We start from the raw sequence: 24,299 nt of genomic DNA, 5'->3' as shown, positions 1-24,299 counted from the left end.
GCTCTCCTGACAGCAAGCATTTATCAATGCCAGATTAGAAGAGATTAATTAAGTAAAGAACACTCCATATTAGAGATAGGGTGGGTGATGAGACCCATCTACCCAACTATGGCCAAGGTGAAATGCAGTTTGTCAAGCCCAACACTTGGGGATCACCGTCAGTTTCCAACCATCTACACAACTACTAAAGGAAAAAAATAGCTTTTGCAGCAGGTGTTCACTTTACAGCAAGTATGCCAGCTACAAGAGTTCTCAGATAAGAATATTTTCTTTACAAAACTGCCTTGCTCGCACGGTTGTACAGACGCTAATCGGGAAGACTGCCGGAATCTGAAGAGAAAGGAACTTTGTGTGGCACAAACAAAAGAAGCCAAAGCAGCAGTGAGAGAGAGACATAAGGTGTGAATACACATTGTGTGTTTGCACCTGAATGGCAATTAAACAGTAGAATACACAGAATTAGTGCAACATACACTTGGGTCACATTCACTATGCTAACATAAGACACGATTCAACTCACAACTCTTTTAACCATTGTGCAAGAGCAGGAAGATTCCAAATGCTAAGCAGTACCTGTGGATTGCAATCTGGTACTAAATTATGTTACTGAGAACAGGGGGGGGAAAAAAAAAAAAAAATACAGACAACACGATTACGAGGAAGCCAGGAACTCAGCCTGGATGTCTTCCAAAGCTCGAAGTGTCAACACTGGAGAAAAAAATAATAATTTAAAAAAACCGCAAACACACAACACAAACCAAAACACCACACAGAAATATTCCATGAATTAAAGATTTTATGCATGCATTACAGTGACATTACCATATTTGTGATGTTTATTTCCTATAAATCGATCTTTCTCTAAGATCCCCAACAAAACAATAAGTACGAGAGCAGATCACATAATACTCCTGTGAAATACAAAGAGTGCTTGATTTGAGAAGTGTGAAGTTTTCATCTAACACCTGGGCTCAGACAAAAGCAGCTTCAGGAAAGAAACATTAATACAACAAGGCACTCGAGGCTGATCAGGGCAGCCAGAGACAATTCTGATCAAGCAAGCACGGTGCGAGCTGGAACAGGAGCAGCCAAAGGCTGCAAGAGGAGCAGGGAAAGAGCCTGGGACTTCCTGCCCCGCACATTTTATTATAGTGAAGTCACCCTGTACTTAGCACTTTGCTTTATCATTACACAGCAGATTTCGTTTGTGAATGAAAGGAGACATTTCTGTCATGCGCCAGCACAATCCCCAACACCACGCAGAACTAAATCAAGGAAGTTTCTAGGCTGAGAGTCAAAAAGACAAATAAACCAATTCAGCTACACAGGTCAGATGTTCTGGGTGAAAAGGTAGTTACTGAGCCAATAACGCACTCTGAATCCAACTGTCTAATTTTTACACACAAAGTGAGATCCCAAAACATTGACAGCTGGCACAGTAGGATAACAAAAATATCAATTAATGTATTTTAAAAAAATCCTGAAGTTTATTCCTAATCTAATCAGCCAGGAATTCTGGTATTTCCTGTGCAGTGCCACCTTCCCTGCTGTGTAATTCTGCAAGGTGATCTCTTCTTATGTTTTAGTAATATAAAGAGGTGCATAGTCTGGGAAACAACTTGCTTTATCCAGGATACAGCTTGCTCCACCTTGTGAAGTTTGCTCCAGTTCAGAAAGCTTCCACGGTCAGGATAATTCAGGTCTATGTTCAATCACAGGCTGCATGAAATACACCCCAAGGAAGAACCACTATATACTACTACACCTCCTTAAGAAGAGCTTCCCAAGCTCTTTGGAGTACACATGAAATATTGGCCAGGCCACGTCTTACAGAAAGCAAATGAATCATCCACATCTGCAGACTTTAAAAAACAACACACAACCAACCAACAAAAAGATAAAAAACCACAAACAAACCAACTAACCCAACAACTCCCCCAAACACAAAAACACACAAACCAAAACAACTAGAAGTTTTCCAGGAAGGATGGAGATTCCTCCCTCTCCCTCCTCCCATTCTCTGCTTTAAACTGAAGCCAATTCACTAAGATGGGCTGTACTGCAGCGTGGAAAACCAGAGTGACTTTTACAACCTGTGGCACAAGGACAGAGAAAAGGCTTCTGACGTAACTTGCATGTGTTAAGGACAAAACAATAAAACAGAAGAGGTGGCTCATTATGTACCATTTCCAGCCACACAACTGCGTAGTAATTCTAATTTTAGAAAAATGTGGTTATTTTGTCTCAAGACTAATGCTGTTTCAAGGAACTTGGACTCGGATGCTGAACAGAAGCATGAATATTTCTTGCAGTAGTCATGCAAATTATTCACTTGGATTAGACACATAACCCACCTTCCAAGGAAAAAATAACCAACAACTTCCATCTTCAAAAACAGACAGAAGGGCAAAGCCAAAGGACAAATCCACTGTAGCGCCTTGCTAGAAGTCTGATCAAACCTGAACAAAAATATCAAGCTCCAACTGCGTTTCAGCGTAGCTGCTGCCAACAATTTCACCAGGGACAGAGATCTAGGACCAGTTATTCAATATATTGAGTCATACATATATTTTTGATTCTAGAAACACCGCTATGACCCACGCTAACAGCCTACACCTAGGCTGCACTTCACCGACTACATTTCTTTCTAATCCAACCCCGCAAAACTCACACCTCACTAGATTTACATCTAAACTAACTTATAAAAAAGTGCTAGGTTATTCCGTTTAGTTACTCGTGTGAGTAAAATAAAATTAAACTTGAGTTTCTCAATAGCAAGAGATACAGTATGCCATCTAGTTTCCAAGCATCCATTTTACACATATGCCAAATAATCAACGTATTATGGTTCGGGGTGAGAATTATTTCCCTGAGCCTCCAGCTCTAACTGCACTGAGGAACATCAAAGCTTCTTCCACCATCCAGACGGCTCATGCTCCCCAGCTCTGATCAGAAAGGGTCAAAGCAGCCACTGAGCAGCCACCAAAACCAACACCTGGCAGCACAGATGCAGGTTGTCTTACCCACAACCACCTTTGGGGAGAGTTTTTGGTCACCTTTCCAACATCCACGGCCAAACAGGTTTTGTTTTCCGGGCTCTGACGTGTCACTTTGAAGATGAAAAGTGCTACTTACTTGCTAAGTATCCTTATCAGCAGAGAAGCAGCACCGTTTCTTAGAACCAAAATGACTAATACGCAAAATTATTTTATTCTCCAAAGTTATATCCTTTCAAAAGTAGGTAAAAAAATAAATCAGTCGTGATGGAACTAATTCCGGCTCTCCCAGTGTTAGCATGTTGCACTAAGCAGAAGGTTCATGATCCACCAATGAATGAAAACTGTACCCAGTCTCTTCAACAGGACTGATGCACCAAGGACTCGCAGCTTTGGGCTAAGAAATAGAGCTAAAAGCCTTAAGCTCCTCAACTTTCCAGCTGGTGATTAAACAGCCCTCTTCACTTGTCAGTCTCCAAACCCCTTCCTCACAAGCAGAAAAACTAATGGCTTTACAGGCAGCAGGAAGGGAAGGGAAGCTTTGTGCTTCCAGGACCGCTTGGGCTTTACAATATTCAGCAACAGTGATTTCCCAGTGTTTTGACTGGGGAAAGCAGTCATGGAAAGCAGGAAAAGAGCACACAGAGCAAGAGGGTAAGAAATCCTGGCTGATCTTTTATTCACATCGAGGCTGTGTTTGATGTGTGCTGAACACAGAACCACATGCGACTTTACAGAACTGCAGCAATTTCACGGTACAAAATGAATGCTGCTTAATGGACCAAGGGCACCACTACCTAGTTTCTCTTCAGCTCAAGGGACTGTAACCAGAGGCTGTGAAGTGACACCACTCCAAATGCAAGCCCAGCAGGGTTTCCTTGTTCCAAATTTACTCCCAAGGTACACAGAGATGCTTTCTCTCAAGAACCACACTGAGCCCACACCACACCTAAGTGCACAAAGCCAGGCTGCATGTGCCCGGGACCACCGCAGGCAGAGGATCCTCCACACAATTCATGCGGCACAGACTGAAAAGTGCAATAAAACTTAAAGGACACCTGTCAACTTGAGACTCAGACACATCTGAAAGAGCTGCAGCTATCACAGCAGCAATCCCCACCCACCTCCTACTACCAAAACCACGTTTTTCATAGAACTTAATGTTTCTAATCACCCCTTACAATCATTATTGCTCTACCCTCCCACATAGTCTCCTGCTCCCTTCACGGAAACACTTAACATTCAGAAATTTAAGAAAAAAACCCCTTATCAATATCTGTCAAAGATAAATCCTCATCCAGTCCCAGAACCCTGCCATTACGAGAAAATTACCGTTGCTGAAGTTTGGTAACTGTGCAAATTCAAGTTAGCAGAATATTTTAGTTTCAGCCACAAACATGCACACATCTACTTTGCTGCCTAACAGACAACAGCAAATGGAAGAAAGCCCAAATATCACCACAGAGTCTCCCTATGGGTTTTTTTTCTCCAGAAGGTGGAGTTAGCATTCTCCTACCTTGCCAAAGGTCTAAAGGTCTCAGGAGTCGGACACACCAGCTACACAAAGTAGAGCCTGAACAGAGTTAAAGTGCTCCAGAGCACAATATAAAGAAAAAAAACAAAAACAAAAAACCACAACAAACCACACACAAAAAACACAAGCCATCATCTCACAGTTTTGGGAAACTCCGGACTGACAACCTCAAAAGCAAGTGCAAAGATTTCAGATGGAAGTATCAGCTCCTGTGCTTGCAATGACCCATCCGGGCAAACCTGCAGCACACAGGAGGTAACAGCAGAGTGGAAACAATGAGGCAGGTTTTTCCTAAGTAGCATTTAGGAAGGTGCCATCACCTTCTGAGCCTTTGAAATCCCCCAAGTAATTAAAGAGTCAAACAGTCAAAAGAGAGGAGGCTTTTAGCTTCAAGAACACCGATTATTTCCCAACACATATACTGAACATTAAAAATAGTGTCTTTCCTATGAAGAGAGGAGCTGAGGACAGCTGCCATAAGCAAGTAAGACCTTGCTCCAAAAAGCATCTGTCAAAGCTTCTGCCATTTAACTTCAATGAAGAATCTTCAAGCAAAAAAGTAGCTTTATACAATTGCTTAAAGCTGCTTCTTTGCAGAAGTCTGCACTGGAGCTGCATTACATCAGCTAAATGCCTCACACAGGTATTCAGAGTCTGTCATGGGCTTTGACTGATTCCTTCTAAAGCTTTTAGTGCACATTAGTTTGTTTACTAGTCTTAAGTGCATTACTAATTTAGCTTTTCTTTTTTAAGCTATACCAGCACACTGAAAGTGAGTGCACGTTAGAAGAGAGCGTATCACAAACCACTTGCTCGGGGAGAGGTTTCGTCCTTCTTAAAAATAACGCTCCTGCCTAGATTTGGAATAGTTATAATTAATTGCTTAGCCCAGGTGGCCACTTGCAATGCCTCAATTATCAATTCACTCCGCATGCTGTACACAAAGCAATTCTCCATACAGTAATAGTGTACACTATTCAGTACTCCTGAGATTTCCATATTGCAAGTTGTGCCAGATTCCGCTTTTGCAGCAAAATATTAGTGATGATCCCCAAGCCTATATTGCAAGAACCAAGCACATCAAAGTAAAATGGGGAATTGACTCAAGGCTACATCACCTCGCAATGGTTACTCACAAGATGGAAAGGTCACTCATTAAAGTGGTTCTATTTTACACAAAAATTCCAGTAAGCCTATTTTCTTCTCCTGTCTCTAACAGCTGCAAACATCAGGTGGTTTCAAAGAACTCCCCTAGGAGACTAACTGAAATGTCAGATGCAAGGAGAGGGTTAGATACAGCTTCCTCACGCAATAAACGCAGTATTAATAGTTTATGGGCATTGAATTTGTGTGCTGCAATAAAACTAGAGCTCTGCGCTGTGACCAGCGTTTCCTCACAGCTCCTAAAAAGGACCCTGCAAGGCAGAGCTTTCCCTGTTCACCTGCTGTAACAGACCCACGCTGCACTGCCACGCTTCCAGACAGCCAACTCCTGGCCAGGCTCGAAGATGGAAGATTTTTAAGGCTCTGTTGCAATGCCTCAATTGCAAATAGGTTTCACAGAGTCACTAGCTAGGACTAACACCTGCAAAGTGCACGCCGGTGGGCTGGGACGTCAGCAACAAGGGCTGAGGGTGGCTGTCAAGGGAGATAGGGAAAACAAAAGCCTTCAGTAAAAGGAAATATTTCCTTCACCTATAGTATAAGCACAGAAAGATTGCAACTTAAAAGTTTAGATCACAGCAGTGACTACATGGCAGTATTCAGACAAGAATCAAAATATTCATTAAAATCTTGAAATGATGGGAGTACAGTGTCTTCAGGAACTTCTCCTGCAACTTTATATTCACAGCTCAATATTGGAGGTCAAGAAATTTGAGCAGTGAAAGGTGGGAAGGAACAGAAGGGCTGCGTAGGATGAAGCAGAGTCAAATTTATAGGGAGACTTGTGGAGAAACATCAGCTAATTTCCAGCCAACAAACTGATCAGCCCCTGGATTATGTCTGAGGAGTCCTGATAGTTTTAATTCATTTCCAAAGCATAGCTCACATGAAATTGTATTCGGGACCTTACTAAACAAAAGGCTGCTAAAACCCTAAAAATAAATAAATAAATAAATAAAATTGCACCTTGACTCCTACAGCAGCCCTGGGACCCTAGAGGGTCCCCAACACGTAAATCAATTAGCACCATTTGCATACCCACAGTGTCACCCCAAGTCGCCAGCACAAGCATTTGCTCCCCGAGGCAGGAACTCGGCAGCCAAAGGCCTCAGATAAGGTGCTGAAACACAACACCTGCACTTTCCACTTCCCCCAGCTGCAGCTCCTGCATATCTGCCTTGCACAGGCTTTGTGAAAATTAAAGGTGCCAGAGAGCACTGAGGTTTTCAGGCAGGAGGAAGAAGGGCAGCAGCATTTTAAAGCAGCCTATGAGCCTTATTAATATTGAATATGTTCAGCATTTTTGCAAATGCCCAAAGGCAGCTCAAGTGTACAGCAGGAATGCTAACCTACAGGTGAGAAATCTCAACATTAAAATTCATCTGGGTCTCAAGTAATCCTGCTAATTTGTTAGAAAAAGCATCAACTGCTCACACCAGCTTGCAGTACTTTCACAGCCCGAGTCACAAATTCCATCTCACATTCAAATGAAGACAAGAGATGGCTTTAGCCGCAGAATAGGAACTGCTCTTCAGGTTTGTTGGGTCAGGCAAGACATGGATGGCAAACATATTTGGGAAGGGAAGCTTCGTGCTTCCAGGACTGCTTGGGCTTTACAATATTCAGCAACAATGATTTCTCAGTGTTTTGACTGGGGAAAGCGGTCATGGAAGGCAGGAAAGGAGCGCACACAGAGCAAGAGGGTAAGAAATCCTGGCTCATCTTTTATTCACATCATCATCATGATGCTGCATGCTGCTAATGACTATCTAGCCAGGAATCAAAGGCAGGAATGCACTTGGATAAACTACTTTTCCAGTTGGAAGAGCTGGTGGGGCTTTGTACCAAATGCTAGCTCTATCTCAAGAGAAAGTTTCTTTTGCTTGTTAACATCAGCAATTGTGCATTTTGGGTTAAGCGGCAGTCTGCCTGCTATTTCCAACAGGAAAGAGCAACAGCAAGCGTGGAACTTCTAGAAGCAACAGTGAAAGTGATCAGCCTACCTATTCCCTAGCTCAAAAAAAAAAAAATTAACTCCCCAGAGTTTAAAAAAAAAAAAGACAGGAAAGCTCTAGGATTATAATTGCATACAGAGAACTGCTTTTGACCTTGCAGTAGGAATTGAAGATACTGTTTCATTACCCTCAAAATTTGCAACAACTATTTCTCCCCTCCCTCCTTTACAACACTTGCTCTATCCAGTACACATGCCAGGGTTCATCGATCTTTAAGTGCTTGACAAACATGAGACAGCAGCCAGCCTTCTACATGAAAGTGAGACCTTACATATAAACCAGGCACATGATGGCACAAGATGGGGCTAGTGAAATCCCTGGCTCCAGGAGTACCTTCACCCTCTACCCACTGCAGAATCAAGGAAACAAGAGGTAATAAAAAGGTGCAACAAGCACCCTCTTTAATCCATGGTTCGGCCGTGACCAGGACAGGTTAAGTACGTCAAACAAGAATCTCACAGCCAAAGATGCTAGAGAGTCAGAGTCACAGCCAAAAGATGTATCTGTAGAAAACAACCGGCAACAGCACTCAAAATTAAAACTTTAGGCCCAGGACGACCGCGTGGTGCTGATGGTTTGTACTCCTCCCAGTGTGGACAATGACAAGCACGTCAGGCTTACCTGGCTGGTTCTCACACATCAGTGTAACCCATGAAGGGCTGGGTCACCAGAGAGCTAAAATACCTGATTATAACCACAAAATGATGTCCTGCAACATGTTTTCAATGGCGTCAGATTTGTTTTTAGCAACTCCAAGCTGCAGCGCAGATCATACACGATGCCTCTTAATTTTGTTAGCAGGCAGCTTTTCAAGTGGAAAAATCAATATGAAAAGTACACCTTAATTCCTCAAGCACTTAGGAAACTTCTCCCCAGGGTCTGTTACTGGAGAGGTAAAGATGCCTGCACCAGAGGAGGACCATAGAAAGGAAAGACAGACAGACCATTTATTTACACAAGTATCTTTGATTTCTGATCCTTCCCAGCCTAGCTTTTTCTAACATTGCAAAGGGTACAGTTACCAAACGGCTAAAATCAGAGCCATCGCTTCTGGATTTGGGAATCCAATAACAACTCCTAAGACAGTGTTTACTCACCCAAATTGAGGCAGCTTTGTTTAGATGCTGCAAACCACACTCGACCAGGGACAAATTTTTGCTGCAACAGCACACAAAGATTTTATTGGAAGGCTGCAGTGATTGAACTGTGGTTCTTTAGAGAAAGATTTCTTTAAGGTAGAATTACATCGTGTGGCAGTATCTTTTCTGAATACCTGTTTTCATTTTCCTTATCTCCAACTGGTCACGTGTCTAATGACACTACCACCTAAATTTAGCTCATTCTGTTAGCACTTGCAATCCCACCGATGCCTGTAGGACTGCAACACACCTTCCTCTCTGTCTCCTCTCTCTCCTTCGGCGTACAGGGCCATTTCTGAAATACCAAAGCAGATGCCAACACCAGAAGCCTCCCCAGCACAGCACCCGGACCCGCTCTGCTGCAAGGACAGCGTCGGCCGCTTGTTTTCAGTGCAACGCCCATTCCTCGCAGGCCCCTTTGTGCTATATTACAGTGCCCCCTCGCTCGCTTTTGTCTCCGAACTGTCAGTCAGTCTGTGCTAAACCCCACGTCAGACGAACTTTGGGAAGTGGGAACATTCTAACGCAGACCTGCGCCTCGTGGCTCTTCAGGTATAATTAAGAGGCCACAGATTTACATATGTCTCATCATCTGGAGAGGTAAACGCTCATGTAAACAAGGGCAGATCCAAACCATGGTTACTTGCCACTGAAATCCTTATCTAGCCGAGGTTTCCCTATTCGGCTGTGAACTCCCCTAAAACAGGCGATGACGACACCGTCCAATAAAGGCAGAGATACTGGCCCACATCCCCAGAGAGTAAGAGGGGTTTGGAGCTGACTGGAACCACCTTCACAGCCAGGCCTTTCCTTAAAGCCATTAAACCCTAGTAGCCGCCCAAAGAGCCGAGCTTGCCACCGGCCAAAGTCAGCAGCGGCATCCGCGCCGGGCTTCCAGGAGCGCCATGCGGGAAGGGAAAGGGACTTCAACCCCTGGAGGACACGGCCCACCTTCCCCACACTCGGGCTGCTGCACCAGCAGCCAAGGAGAGGGGTAACAGGGGAAAAGGGGCAATAAGCCCCTTCCGGGGTGGCTCCGGAGCGGCCGAACGCCCCAGCCCGCAGGGCAGGGAGCCGGCCGGCCGCCCCGCCAGCCCGCAGGCCGCGCAGGCCCCTGCCCCGGCAGGCCTCCGAGGCGGAGCCCCGGCCTTGCCGCCGCAGCCAGGCCCCCCGTGCGGGGACACACGGCCGCAGAGGCCGAGCCAGGCCGCGGACACCCCCCCTCGGCGGGAGCCGGCGCTGCCCGAGGCCGCCCCGGTTACCTTGGTCTCCTTGACGTGCTGCTTGATCCCCTCCGGGTACCACTGCACCCGCACGTAGCCCCGCCGCAGCGGGCTGGCGCGCCCGTCCTCCGCGCCGCCGGCCCCGGGGCCTCCCGACTCGGAGCCTCCCGAGCTGGCGGCGCCGCCGCCGGTGCCGCGTCCCCCGCCGCCCTCCTCCTCCTCGGAGTCCGAGTCCTCGCCGTGGATCAGGCGCACCAGGCCGAACCGCACCGAGCCGCGGTAGCGGCCCGACACCAAGTCGTGGGAGAAGAGGAGGCGCTGCGAACCGCCCGGCGGGGCCGGCAGGGGCAGGGCGGCGGGGGGGGCCGGGGCGGCGGGGGGAGCCGGGGCCGGCTCCGCGGGCTGGTCCGCCATGGCGCCGGGAGAGCGGGAGAGCGCGCGGCCGCGGCGCAGCCTGGGGGAGGGGCGGCGCGGGCCGCGCGCAAGTAACGGCCCGGGGGCGGGGCTCGGCGGGGACACGCCCACCGAGGCGCCACGCCCACCGGGGGGACGGGCGGGACGTGGCGGGGCCGGGGCTGGGCTGTGGGGCGGGTGTAGTGTAGCGCCCCGGGGTCCCCGGTTATGGGGGGCTGCACTGCATCATCCCCGGTTATGGGGGGCTGCACTGCATCATCCCCGCGATCCCCGGTTATGGGGGCTGCATTGCATCATCCCCGCGATCCCCGGTTCTGGGGGGCTGCACTGCATCATCCCCGCGATCCCCAGTTATGGGGGGCTGCATTGCACCATCCCCGGGATCCCCGGTTATGGGGGGCTGCACTGCATCATCCCCGGTTATGGGGGGCTGCATTGCATCATCCCCGCGATCCCCGGTTATGGGGGGCTGCATTGCATCATCCCCAGTTATGGGGGGCTGCATTGCATCATCCCCGGTTATGGGGGGCTGCACTGCATCATCCCCACGATCCCCAGTTATGGGGGGCTGCATTGCATCATCCCCGGTTATGGGGGGCTGCATTGCATCATCCCCAGGATCCCCAGTTATGGGGGGCTGCACTGCATCGTCCCCGCAATCCCCGGTTATGGAGGGCTGCACTGCATCGTCCCCGCAATCCCCGGTTTTGGGGGGCTGCACTGCATCATCCCGGGATCCCTGGGCATGGGGGGCTGCACCACATCGTCCCACGATCCCCAGTTATGGGGCTCTACTGCATCATCCCGGGATTACCCATTATGGGGGGCCGCATTCCATCATCTGGGGGTCCCTGGTCTTGAGGGGCTGCAACGCATCAGCCTTAGAGCCCCCAGGCATGGGGGGGCTGCACTGCATCATCCTGGGATCCCGGACCCTCGGTCACTAGTAGAGCAGAGAAGTCCTCAGCTCCAGTGCCCATCTTGAGCAGCTGATGGGTCTCACCCCATAAGTGTGTGCACCTCTACTATAAAAAGCCTCAATATTGCAACCCTGATGCAGGTGTCTGCATGGGGAAGGGACACAGAGCCCACCCTCTGCCCCTCATGCCCACCTGCGCCCTCCCTGTCCCGCTGAGATGGCCACCCTGGGCACAGGGTGGGGGCCACCCTGGCACTGGGTGCTGCCCTATGCTGGGAGGTACCCCCCAGCTGACAGCAAAGCCTGGTCTTGCTTTTTATGCCTCCTAGAAGCCCCCATTGGGGTGTGCAAATCAGCCAAATATTTGGCTTCATCACTCTAAGGTTTTTTGTTTTCCCCTCTATCTGCAGGGATTTTTGAAACAGAAGTGGTTTCTTGAGTGGGTCTAGCTGCTCTGGCAGGCAAAGGGCTAAAGGAATCCAAACCAGCTTTCACTGCCTGTCCTTTACCCAAAGATATCCTGTCTTTTTGCTCCCTAGATCTCCCCACCCGTGCAGCGTTGGCTGGAATACCACGAAAATGCCCCAAGTCCTCAGCCTGACTTGTTTTGGTGCAGGAAAAGCCCCAGGAGTGGCAGAGCAGTGTTTTTCCTCTTTCCCTCTCCCTTCCACAAGTGCAAGGATGCTCTGCCTCAGCTGGATCAATCGGCTGGCTATCATTGCTCCTTCCAATGGTTTTCCTTTTATGAAAATCAACAGGGGTAAGGGTCTGCCTGTGCTCACCTCCAAGATTCACCACCCCATGAGGGAGCAGGGACCTTCTCCTCAGGCCTGCTGGGATTTTTCAACCTCGAAAATGGCCCTAAAACCCTGGGGAGCAGCTGGGAAGTGCCTGGGCCAGAGGGATGCTGCATGGGTGAGGGATGCACTGGGAGCTGGCTGGCATTTCAGCTCTGCCCGGCTCCTTGGCTATCCCAAGATGTGGGCAGCAGGATGCTCTAAGTGATGCAGAAGTACGAACTATTCCTGTCCTGCCTCCAGATCAGGGAGTTGTGGGTGGTGCTTTCCCCCAGGCCCAGGTCAGCTTGACCCCCACTCAGCATTTGATCACTTGCTACAGCATCATTTTAATCAGAGGAGTATCGAGTTGATGTGGTTCCCTGCTGGGGCATTTCTCAGCATCCACTCCAGGGATGAGGAACAAAATAGAGCTTAAAGGGACTATTGGGTAGGAAAATAGCAGCGTACCCTTGGGGAAAGACAGTTCAAATATCCATTCATTGCCACATGGTTGTACAGCTGTTTACAGGGATGTGCTTCTGGGAGTTCAGACCTCTGTCCGCAAGCCATGACCTCTGTAAAGTGGATGAGGCAGAGCAGAAAGGCAGAGCTCAGCACTTGCTGAGCACACGAGTGCCTCTGGCATGAGGATTTCACCCTCTGGCCACCGCTGTGCTGAGGGGTGCAGCACATAGAATCATAGAATCCTTTCAGTTGGAAGTGACCCTCAGCATCATCGAGTCCAACCATAACCTAACCTAGCCTAACTCTAGTACTAAACCATGTCCCTAAGAACCTTGTCTAAATGCCTTTTAAACATCTCCAGGGATGGTGACTCCACCACTGCCCTGGGCAGCCTGTTCCAACACCTGACAACCCTTCCCGTGAAGAATTTTTTCCTAATATCAAATCTAAACCTCCCCTGGCGCAACATTTCCTCTTGTCCTATCACTTGCTACTTCGGAGAAGAGACCAACACCCTCCGAGCTACAACCTCCTTTCAGGTAGCTGTAGGCAGCAATAAGATCTCCCCTCAGCCTCCTTTTCTCAAGGCTAAACATCTCCCCTGGGCATTCAGCCACCCCACCTGGAGCTGGGGACAAGGTACTGACCTCTCTCCCTCTGCAGTCAGGGAGAGTTGCACTTTTGTGGGAACTAGATCAGGGCTTTGGGAGGGGGAGAAGGTGCCCTTTGGCACCATGTTCTTCTCAAGGTTTCAAAGTGCAGCTTTATCCAGCATGATGATGCTTCTCATCATCTCCTTAATGTACATTGAAACAGCAGCTAATAAAATATAGATAACATGTAATGGGCATACGCATGTGTGTAGATGGAAACTGTCCCCCTTCAGAGCAATTATATGCTGAAGAGCATGTAAGAGCCACAAATAGCCATGCAAACAATCACATTACACAACCAACAGGCTCACGGCAGGGGGATCTTAATGGGGACAAAGTCAGGGCTGTTCGCTCATTAGCTGGAGTTGAGTGTGGTGTGTTTTTGCACTGTGATCCCAGCTGGGGCTCTGACGTGCTTCCTTTGGGAAGTGGCACTGAGGAAGGATGCATCACTTTTTCAGGACACAACAGCCCAGGGCCTGGACTGCCACAACACTGATGTGCTCCGGGCATGTTGCAGTCTCTGGGTGTTGAAAGGAGCATCTTCCGTTCAACAAGCTCCAGCCTATTTGGATCTCCGCTGAGGGACCTCAGCAAGTCAGATCAGCCTGCGAAATATTGAAGCAAAACCAAGCAGCATTTTGCATGTGTGATTTTTTTGGCAAATGAGACTGATTCAGCAGGAGGTGTGAACAGCCAAGACTTCTGCAAAGTGACACACATCAAGCAGCACCCCCTGTCCTATTTAGGGACAATTCCAGCTCTTAGTCTGTTTTGGGAAGTGATGGCCTTTACTCTGCAGGAGAACATCCTCTCTTCAAGCAAGCTGCTTGTGTGATCTAACCACCTTATGGCAGTTAGAGCACCAGTATCTCCCTGTCGAGAAACTGGTGAAAAGCAAGCCCCATCCTTCCTCTTTGGGACCCACCTGGTGCTGGGTGCACCTCTCACAGAGTGTCTTTGCACAGGCCTTGCGGGGGTTAAGGGGCGAGTGCTGGGATGCCTGCTGGGTACTGGGATGCCCCAAAGGTGCTGGGAATGCCAGCAGGGTGCTGGGAGGCTTGGAGGGTGCTGGGGATGCCCAGAGAGTACCAGGATGCTCACAGAAAGCTGCGATGCTCACGGTATGCCGGGTGCCTGCAGGTGTTGGGTGCCTACAGGGTGCCAATATGCTCACAGGATGCCAGGTTGCTCACAGGATGCCAGGTTGCTCACAGGGTGCCAGGATGCTTGGAGGGTACCAGGATGCTTGGAGGGTACCAGGATACTCACGGGGTACCAGAATGCTCACAGGTGTCGGGATGCCCGCAGGTGCCAGGAGGCTCACGGGGTACCGGCATACTCACAGCGTGCCGGGATGCCCGCAGGGTGCCGGGATGCCCGCAGGGTGCCGGTGCCGGACCCGCGGCGGGGCTCTGGTGCCACCTCGTGGGCTGTCGCCTCCCGTCGCCGCGCAGGGTCGGGCGCGGCGGCTCCCGGCGGGGCGGGGGGGAACGGGCGGTCGCGGTTTGTTGGCCCAGAGGAGCAGCAGCTTCGTTCGGCAGCCCCAGCGTTTGCGGCCAGGCTCTGTCCGCCGGGCTGGGCGGCTGTGGAGCTCCTAGCTGGGAGGCAGGAGAGCTCTCAGCATCCTTCTGCTCTGCAACACCTCCTTAGCTGATCTTGCAAATATTTTCTTCTTTTGCTGCTTTCCCAGAGGCACGTGTGTTCCTGTACCACCCCTACCAACTGCTGGTGCCTTCAGAAAAGGCGCTTCAGAGCAGAGCTTGCTGCATGGGTTCTGGGGAATGTCCCCAAACCCTCCCACGGGGGCAAGCTGGGAGTCACTGTCAATCAAACAAACAGCTTGGCAGGAATCGCTGTGTCCTGATCACATCAGGGAACATAAATATTAACAAGTGATGCAGCATATGGAAATCTTTCACCTCAGTGAGCCCAGCAAATCTCCCGTGGCCGGGCGGGCAGGGGAAAGACCCCAGCAGTGCCCAATGCCCCCATCCTGCACAGGATTACCAGGCCCTTCCCTCCTGTCTTGTGCTGCCCTCATCAAACACTTCTGGCCCTCTCCACAAATGGCCTTGGAGTGGCATCACCTCCTATAGGCATAACTTTATGCAAGTGCAATCCTCCTCAACTCCCTCCTCTCATCCTCTTTGCTGAGACCAAGAGTTTATGAATCCCCTGATGGGGCTGGTCCAGGCCCAGCCTTGCTCTGGGATGCAGGATTTGGTTTCCCCATAGGTGGCATCTGGTGTCGTGGTTGAGACGGACAAACGACATGGACCAAGTTCTTCCAGGATGCAAGTAGTAGATGCCATTTATTGCTACAAGTGCATTTTTATACAGTTTCACCAATTCATGTGTCTCTTCACTATTGGTTGCAAGTTACAGCAGTAACATCTCATTGGCTAATTTTGCTATCATCAATGTTACTCTTCTACTCCCTTCTCTCTCACAGGTACACCTTAATATCTCTGGATACTCCTTTACTCCCATCTTTCTCATGGGTAGGCCTTAATATCTTCAAGGCTAATTTCTGTTCCCATGCTCTCCGTCAGGGAATCCACGGACCCACCGTAGTCCCCCCCAATCTGCTCCCCATCCACCTCCATGGGGTCACCCTGGCTGCCACCGGCAGCGTGCCAGGGCTGGACCACAGGCAGGAGAGCTCCTGTGGAGCTGCGAGAAGCAGGATGTCCCAGTGAAACATCACCTAACTGCCATGTCCCAAAGTCAGAACCAGATCTAAACCAGTTGGAGCCTTGGGACTGGAGGGTGGGGGCTGCCTTTGCTGGGCTCCGTCCCACCTCCCCATCCCTCTCCTCCCAGAGCTGTACCCCAACCTCCTTCTTCCCTGAGATTGTGTCATGAGTGGCCATGACCTAGTTACAAATTGCCACAGCCCAGCAGAGAAGGAAATGAGGCTAATCACTACCAGTGCCTGTGCTCTGGGCAGGGGATAAAAGAGGTCTCAGATGGGTCCTGGCCTCTCACTTTTGGCTGAGGTTGCCATGGCCAAGCAGACATGGGTAAAACTGTCCTCTTCTGTGCTTGCACTCTTTTCTCAAAAGCCCATGCAGAAGAGTAACAAGATATATCAGCCTTGCAAAGGCACATGTTGATCCGGAGCACGTCAAAGCCTCAGTTCAAAGCCTGAGGCTTCCCCTGACCATTGCTGGGATCCCAGCCAAACTGTGAAGCAGCATCACCTCCCCAGCTCCCCGTGAGGGTCTGCAGAGGGAACCAGCCCTGCGTCCTTGCAGAACGGCATCAGCTGCACTGAAGGGCAAAAAGGAATATGCCATAGGAAATGCACATGTGTATGTTTGCATATCAGATATATATAAACACTTCAGAGCACAGAGCAGAACCAGCCCCTCTAGGGTCTATTTGGAGGCTGGGGCTGGGGTCTGGCCACCATCCATAGGAGCCCTGTACGGCTATTTCAAAAGACTGCCAGCTCACAGGCTCCTAAGCGGCACTAAATGCCCCGCTCCAGTGGAGAGGCTGGAGGCACGCTGGCTTTGTGGGACCTGCTGGGGATTTTAACTGCTCTTGGCAGCACAGGAGAGGAGCACTGAGGGATGAAAGCAGCAGGTAGCCAGCCTGGCAAGTGCTGGGAATATTGAGTATGTCCAAAGAGCCACATCCTGCTGAGAAGTTCCAGCAACGACGAGTGCTCGCATGCTGCCAGTCTGTAACAGCTAGTGAAAAGGCAGGAGAGAAGGGAGAATGAAATCGGAGCTTGTGGCTGACCTTGCAGCGATGCCAGGCTGCAAAGTCCTGCTGCCACCCCTCTCATGCCACTGCCAGGAGAAAAGCATTCCCCTCTTTGGGTACATGGGTCCCCTCAGCTAAGCCAGGGAAAGGTGCAAAACAGGGATGTAAGCAGAGCATCCAGCTTGGTAATTACATGAGTAATGTAAGTTTGAGTTTGGGAGAGAAACCTCCTCGGATGGTGCCACACGGGGGAGGACACCGATGCCACCCGCATCCCCTGTGATGGCAGATCCTGCCCCTTGAGGCCAAGGGACTACAAAGGCTGCAGCCACCCAAAGCAGCTTGTATGAACCCACACAGGCAGGTCACAGGAACAGCCACAAAACCATGGATGAAATTCAAAGAGTAAATTTATTTCTGTTACCTGCTGAGCTGGGGGAATTTCCGAAACAGCACTCAGGCAGGAATGCAGGTACCATGGAGCTTGGGCTTTGCTAGCAAATGTGCAGCTTGCTGGTTTTCATTCATGCAGGCAGTTTTTCCACTGTGCTTTGCTCTTTTTAACAGCAGAGCAAGAATCTCAAGGATGTTCAATAGGTGCCTCTGAGTCTATCACCAACCCATGTTATTTAAACACAGTGTTCTACCAGTCAAGCACACAAAACTAAACAACCATGAGTGTGATATATGTGGTTTTCTACACTCCAGGTTCAGGTTACTTCCTTGCCAATCTCCCATTATACTCCCACACCCCACTGAGCACTGGGATAACCTGGCACTGTGACGGGGACAGTGACAGAGGGTGGCACAGCTGAGGAGCCCCTTGGCTGCATGTGTGTTACTCCATCCCCAAGTCCTGTCAGAGCAGGGGACAAATACTGGTTCATCTGCCTCCCACGTGTCGCCCCTCACTGCAAATCCTACCCAGAGATAATTGCCGCCCTTCTGAGCGGGCACCCCAACGGAGGGACCAGCCGGCTGTGGGGCTAGGAGTGACAGCTCTGGGCTCTTTGAAGATGCTGAGAGAGCTGCTAAATATGTAAATCTCAGCACGCTGCTGTGGCTCTCGTTTAATGGAGCTTTTGACCCTCTGCAGCTGTGTGGGAGCAGGGAGAGACATGGACCCAGCTAAACCCACCGAATGCAGCATCCCTGCTTGACTATTCCAGCCACCGGCCAGCCCCTGCGCTGCTGGCCTCAGTTTAATGGCTGGGAATTGCTCCGAAATGCTGTTTCTGAAGAGCAGAAAGCTGCTGGGTCATATTTCTGTCTCAATTCCTTAAAAAAAAACTTAAAAGAGGGAGATAAGGATGTAGACCCAGGTCACTTTGCCCATGGCTGGAAACTAAAGCATGTCCTGAGCTCCCCTGGAAATGTCCCCAGTGCAGCAAAGCCAGCGCTGCCTCCCGCTCCGGGCTTCTTTCTGGGCTGCATCTGGTTCATGATGATAACGATAAAGCCAACATTTAAAAATTTTTATTTTTGCTGACCTTCCCAGTCCTTTCCTTTCTAGAAGCTCATGCCTAGGATAATCATTCTTTTATTACACGTCCTGACGGGGACAAATATTGCCGGCTTTGCCAGTGCAGTTTCCTATGTAATAGCTCTCAGGGACCAAGGGCTGTGCAGGAGAGAGACACTTGGTCTCTGCAGAAAGGTCCTTAGAGCACAGACCTTATGTCTGGCCCCCATCCTACAAGAAGCCAGCTGATTCTCCTGAGAAACTCCCCACTGCTCAAGCCCAAGGGACGGTCATGCTTGGCATGGCCAGCACATCCTTGGCACAAAGAAAGCTCATCCACTCTCAGCAGGGATGCTCCAGCTTCTTATGGGCTCCCAATGCCATGTGAGAGGGCTGGATCAGGCATAATATATGGCTGTTTGTCCCTAGCCAAGCCCTCTGCTCGGCTCTGCAAGCCAGACAGGGAGAGCAATCAGCTAAATGTTTTATCCCCCTGCAGGCAGTCATGCCAGAGGGAAAAAAAAAAAAAAAGCCTGATGGGATCCTTTTGCTGGCCTGTCACCTTAAAGCCTCTCACCTCTCCCTGTCTTTCATCAGGGTTATAAACTCCTTAGGATGTCATCACGTGCTCCATAAATAACAAATATATATAAGCGAGGGCTGCAGAGGGTGCAGCAGACAGAGGAGAGGGAAAACCCCAGGTCTCCTCTCCTGGCAGCTGCCGGACGGCACCACCGGGGCCAGGCGGGCAGAGCAGCGGCGCGGGGTCGCCATCCGGTAAGCACCCATGTTTCCGTCACATCCCAGTGGTACTAACAGCCTTGGGGACAGCTGGTGGCCTCGAGGCCACTGCGACTTGCCAGCCTCAGTGTCCCAGGATTGGGGGAATCACCGCAGAGGGGAGGCGGGTTGGTGTGCGGAGCTTGGCTTATCTGAAAAATTACTCTGGTGGAGGATAAGAGAGTGACTCTCATCACAGCCCCTGTCCCATCCCTGCACTTCCAACATGTCCTATCAAAACCTGCGTGTAGTAGGGACTCCTCTCATGGAAATTCTCTGTGTTTGGGGTCTGCAAAGAACTTGACCTCTTTTGCAAAGAATATTCGGCTCCAAAACTAGGTGAATAACTCCTTACTACTAACACATTTAAAAATTCAGGCTCCAGGTCCAGGTAGACATCCATAACATAATATAAAGGTGTCGATAGTGGGATACTGCAGACTAGCCTGTTTATTTACATGTGAGCATCACTACGGACTATGCGAATGCTTTGGTCTCTAGCGCACAAACACAAGTTTGGGGAAAGTTTACAGCAGGAGCTTTTGGGAGGTTCCTACATGTGCACATATGTACCAGTCTCATCTCAGGCAGGTCTGGTAAGGAGCTACAGCACAAAATTTAGCCTGGGGTTTAAGCGACTTGAACAATATACAGGAGGCTGTGTTGGAGCATGAAGGGCAGATGTCTTGAGCCAGGGAAACAGGAGTTTCCTCCTCACTTGGTTTCTTACTTACTCTGTGAATTGGGGTGAGTTTCCTTCACCTCTGCAGGTCGGATGCTTCCCAGGTGTAACTGCAGTGCTGGTGTCCCCACGGATGTGCAGGGCTTGGGATTGGCTCCGGGGATGGGCTGGGGAGAATGACGGGTTTCTCTGAGCTCTGCAGGCTATATATAACCACCACAAAAGATGTTTGCATCTGCAGGGAGCTGAGAAGCAAAGCAAAAAGTTCATTTCCAGAAAACAAATATATCAGCCCTCCAGCTGTATAACCTGAGTTGCCAGGAATAAAGTGCTGGAGAGGAAAAAATATGAGGAATACAACCTAAGGAGCAGCCTTTCCACATCACTAACTTCTGCTCTGGGCTATTGCTGGTTGGGGTCTCAAGAAATTTCTAAAAATAGCTGGAGGGATCTGACTCCCCTTTCCCATCCATCTCCAATGAGGACAGAAGAGCCGCTCACACAAGGGTTCTTGAGCCATCCCCCAACTCTGCGGATGTCCCCATAGAGACTTTCCAGTATTCTGTTCTTTACAGCCTGTATATGACCTGGGACAAAGACTCACTCTAGGACAGTGACCCGGCTATTGGTGAGCGAACCTCCCTGGGAGCATGAACCCATCACCATTTCAGTTAGTCCTTGCACACACCCCTTGGTGACTAAAACCAGCATTGATGATGCTAGATAATTCCCCCGCCAAAGAAAACCTCTCTCCCTGATGGACCTGCTCCCTTAGATACACATCCACTGTCAAATCAGCAATTCATTGAAAATAAATCACGACGACACCCCATCTCACCTCGGGCTGGATAAAATGGGCATTTCAAACACCCAGCCCTCGGCATTTCAGGATGGAAAATTCCCAGCTTGTGCCGGTTCTGCCCTGCGCTATGTTTGTGCTGGTAATGCTTTTGTTTCTATAAATCCTATTAGCTGGAGGCAAGCCTATAATTAGCAGGCAAAGCCGGCATCTCTCAAACAATAATCAAAAATGACCTGGCTTCACATTGGCTTTGCTGCAAATTGCTTGAATATCGGGCTGAGCAGCGCCGGACAGACAGACGGCTCTGGTAGCTCTTCCCGCTATTTCTGCCTGTGGGACGCATGTGCTTAGCAAAGTTATTTGCTCAGTTTGTGGTTCTCTCTGGATTTATTAAGTCGGTTTGCTTGCACATGAAGCAGAAGGCAGATTGAAGTGATAGGCTTTGATCCAAGTCAGCGGATTTGGCCGGGCGGTGCAGGACGGTGCTGCCGGATGAGCTCCGGAGCTGATGACCCTCCTGGGAGAACTGGAGGGTCTGGGGTCCTGTGTCACAGATGGCATGCCCTGGGGTGGGCTGTGCCTGCTGGGATCACGCTGCCCAAAGCTCCTGGGACAGGGGACAAAGCCTGGGGGCACCTCACCCACATGGGATGCCCAAGGCTTGTGGCACCCACTTGTCCTGCCATTGACCCATCTCAGTAGTGTCTGTGAGCACAGACGCGACCAAAGAGCCCAACAGGGACTAAGCCGTGTCGCTTACCCACTGAGCAAGCCAGAGAAGTGAGTAAATCCTGGAACTCAGGCTGTCTCTGGGAGGGGGACCTGCCCCCCCCCAGCTCTCCTGCCTGGCTTTGCCACGGGCTGGGGCAGGAGATGTGGGGCAGGATGCTCAGCCCCATGCCTGCTCCTGCTGCTCTAACAGCCGCTGTCACTGCTCTGTCCCACTGCCTGGATGCTGGCAGCTGGTCCCCAGGCTATTGTCCCCCATGTCCCTGGGACCATGAGTTCCTTACAGCCCACGGTTTGTGCCAGGCTCCTGCACCGGCTGCAGCTTGCAGCGACAGCAGACCGGCAATAGGGTCACTGTGGGCGGGTATTTGCTGTGTATATCTATATATATATACACACACATGTATAGGAAAAGAGTGGCAAGCAGCCTAATCCTGTGCGTGATCAACAGGTATTTTCAGCAGCTAAGAGCGCCGGAGGAGATTGGCTGAAATAAAGGGTTCTGTGACACCAGGGGCTGGCAGAGGCTGCCGAGCAGAGGCAGAGGCAGGACGCCGGGCAAGAGGAGGAGGATGTCAGCTCTCAGTGCGTTGCCTTTCCTGAAGCCCCCTCACCTGAGGTCCCCCCGCAGCTCGCCCGGGGGCCAGCGCCGCCACACGCTGCCCGCCAGCGAGTTCCGCTGCCTCAGCCCCGAGGATGCCATCAGTGTGTTCGAGATCGAGCGGGAAGGTAAGGGGCTGCCAGGAGAGGTCCTGCCCCATGGCATCAGCTGGACATGTCCCATCCCTTCCATCCAGCAGTCCCTCATTCTCTTCGGGGGCACACCATGGTGGCAAAACCCCCATGCATGACCTTGTGGGTGATGAGGGAAGGAACCAGTGATCGTGACTTGTGGCCAGGGCACCACAAGCTCCTTAACAAGGTGGGGGAAGATGTGATTAAGGAGGTGGAGAGCTACAGCCCCCAGCTCACCCACATGGGGTGTTATCTGGCTCCCCTTCCCCGTACTCACTGCTGTACCTCTCCAGCCTTCATATCCGTCTCTGGGGACTGTCCTCTCCACCTCAACGAGATCCGCCACTTTCTGAACCTGTGCCCGGAGCTGTCCCTCGGCTGGTTTGAGGAAGGGCGGCTGGTGGCGTTCATCATCGGCTCCCTCTGGGACCAGGACAGGCTCAGCCAGGTAAGAGCCAGACCCAGTTCTTCCCAGCATGTGTACTGGGAGAGTCTCTGCCAGAGCCTGGGGACGAGGAGCAGCTTCCTGGGGCTCTGAGGGTGCTCACCAAGTCTTAGAATCATAGAACAGTTTGGGTTGGAAGGGACCTTCCCAGCCCATCCAGTGCCCCCCTGCCATGAGCAGGGACATCTGCACCAGCTCAGGTTGCTCAGAGCCCCGTCCAGCCTGGCCTGGGATGTCTCCAGGGATGGTTCAGCCACCGCCTCTCTGGCCAACCTGGGCCAGGCTCTCACCACCCTCAGCATCAAAAATATCTTCCTTGTATCTAGTCTGAATCTCCTCCCTTTTAGTTTAAAACCATCAACCCTTGTCCTGTCACAACAGGCCCTGCTAAAAAGTCTGTCCTCATCAGCCCTTTTAAGTACTGAAAGGTGGCAATAAGGTCTCCCCAGAGCCTTCTCTTCTCCCAAGACTAATTGCTACAGGGCTTCTCTAGTGATAAGGAACTTCCTCGTTAATTAATTTAACTGATGCTGTTAAAAAAATTACACTCAGTAATTCCCCCCAACATTCATTTTAAAATTAAAAACCTGCAGAGATGCTGGGGAGAGGTGAAGGGGGATAGCACCAGCACCCTTTTCCTTTTGGGGGAGGATGCAGACCCTGTTTCACTGGGATGGGGAACCAAGACAGATGCAGGACGGGACCCCCCCGAGGTCACACTAACCCCGTTTCCCCCTCGCAGGAGGCGCTGACCCTGCACAAGCCACGGGGCACGGCCGTTCACATCCACGTGCTGGCCGTGCACCGCACCTTCCGCCAGCAGGGCAAGGGCTCCATCCTGATGTGGCGGTACCTGCAGTACCTGCGCTGCCTGCCCTTCGCCCGGCGCGCCCTCCTCATGTGCGAAGATTTCCTCGTGCCCTTCTACCAAAAGTGCGGTTTCGAGGCTCTGGGTCCCTGCGAGGTGACGGTGGGGGAGCTGGCGTTCATCGAGATGCAGCATCCCGTGCGGGGACATGCCTTCATGCGCAGGAACAGCGGCTGCTGAGCCCCCTCCGGTCCAACCCTGGTTGGGGGGGGGCTGGACAGAAGCCGGGGGGATAAGAGGCTGTGACCCCTCTACATCCCCAACACAGTGTACATCTTCCTCCCTCTGCCACGTCTGCCTTCCAGCCAGATCAGATCTGTCCCATCCATTTTGATCCCATTTTTGGGACTGAAATCCCCAGCCTGGCCCCACCAGGAGCACCAACCCTCCCGCCTGGTCTCCAGTTTAGCTGGAGCAGTATCAGCAAGGCTGGAGGGGGCTGCAGGGCCGTGTGCCCACGCTTTGCTGAGACCCCCAGCAGAGCCCATACATGCACGTGCCTCCAGCCCTGAGTCCCTGCTACAAGTGGAGCCCCCCTGGCCAAGCCCTCCCTGAGCAGCCCCCAGACCAGACATGGGTCTAGACTCCCAGAGTGCACCCCCAGCTGCACCTTCCAGAGCCTCCCCAGGGGGCCAGTCCAAACCATTTGCCCCCCAAACTCACAAATGTCCCGGGACAAGCCTTCTGCAAACACCTCGCAGCAAATAAAGATGTGACGGTGATTTTCTTCACAGCTTGTGTGCATTCCTGCCCCACTCTGACCATCGCCTTGCCATAA

General features: G+C 50.9%; 2 protein-coding genes across 2 annotated transcripts in view; one reads left to right on the top strand and one right to left on the bottom strand.

Moving 5' to 3' along the window:
- UBE2O (ubiquitin conjugating enzyme E2 O) overlaps nt 1-10,485 on the bottom strand; it is a 61,512-nt gene extending 51,027 nt beyond the window's left edge. The window contains exon 1 of the mRNA XM_065647765.1: nt 10,111-10,485. Within this exon, the coding sequence (XP_065503837.1) occupies nt 10,111-10,485 (375 nt within the window). The remainder of the gene's footprint in view (nt 1-10,110) is intronic.
- Nucleotides 10,486-22,045: 11,560 nt separating this feature from the next.
- On the top strand, nt 22,046-23,701 carry AANAT (aralkylamine N-acetyltransferase). The gene is made up of 3 exons (XM_065648064.1): nt 22,046-22,202; nt 22,502-22,656; nt 23,396-23,701. Exons 1-3 carry the CDS (start codon nt 22,046-22,048, stop codon nt 23,699-23,701), a joined length of 618 nt encoding a protein of 205 aa, XP_065504136.1.
- The last annotated feature ends 598 nt before the right edge of the window (nt 23,702-24,299 follow it).

The sequence above is a fragment of the Caloenas nicobarica genome, chromosome 18 (genome assembly GCF_036013445.1).
Source record: "Caloenas nicobarica isolate bCalNic1 chromosome 18, bCalNic1.hap1, whole genome shotgun sequence".
NCBI classification, from domain to species: Eukaryota; Metazoa; Chordata; class Aves; order Columbiformes; family Columbidae; genus Caloenas; species Caloenas nicobarica.
Note: the sequence above shows the minus strand (reverse complement) of the source record. Positions and strands in the feature narration are given on the sequence as shown.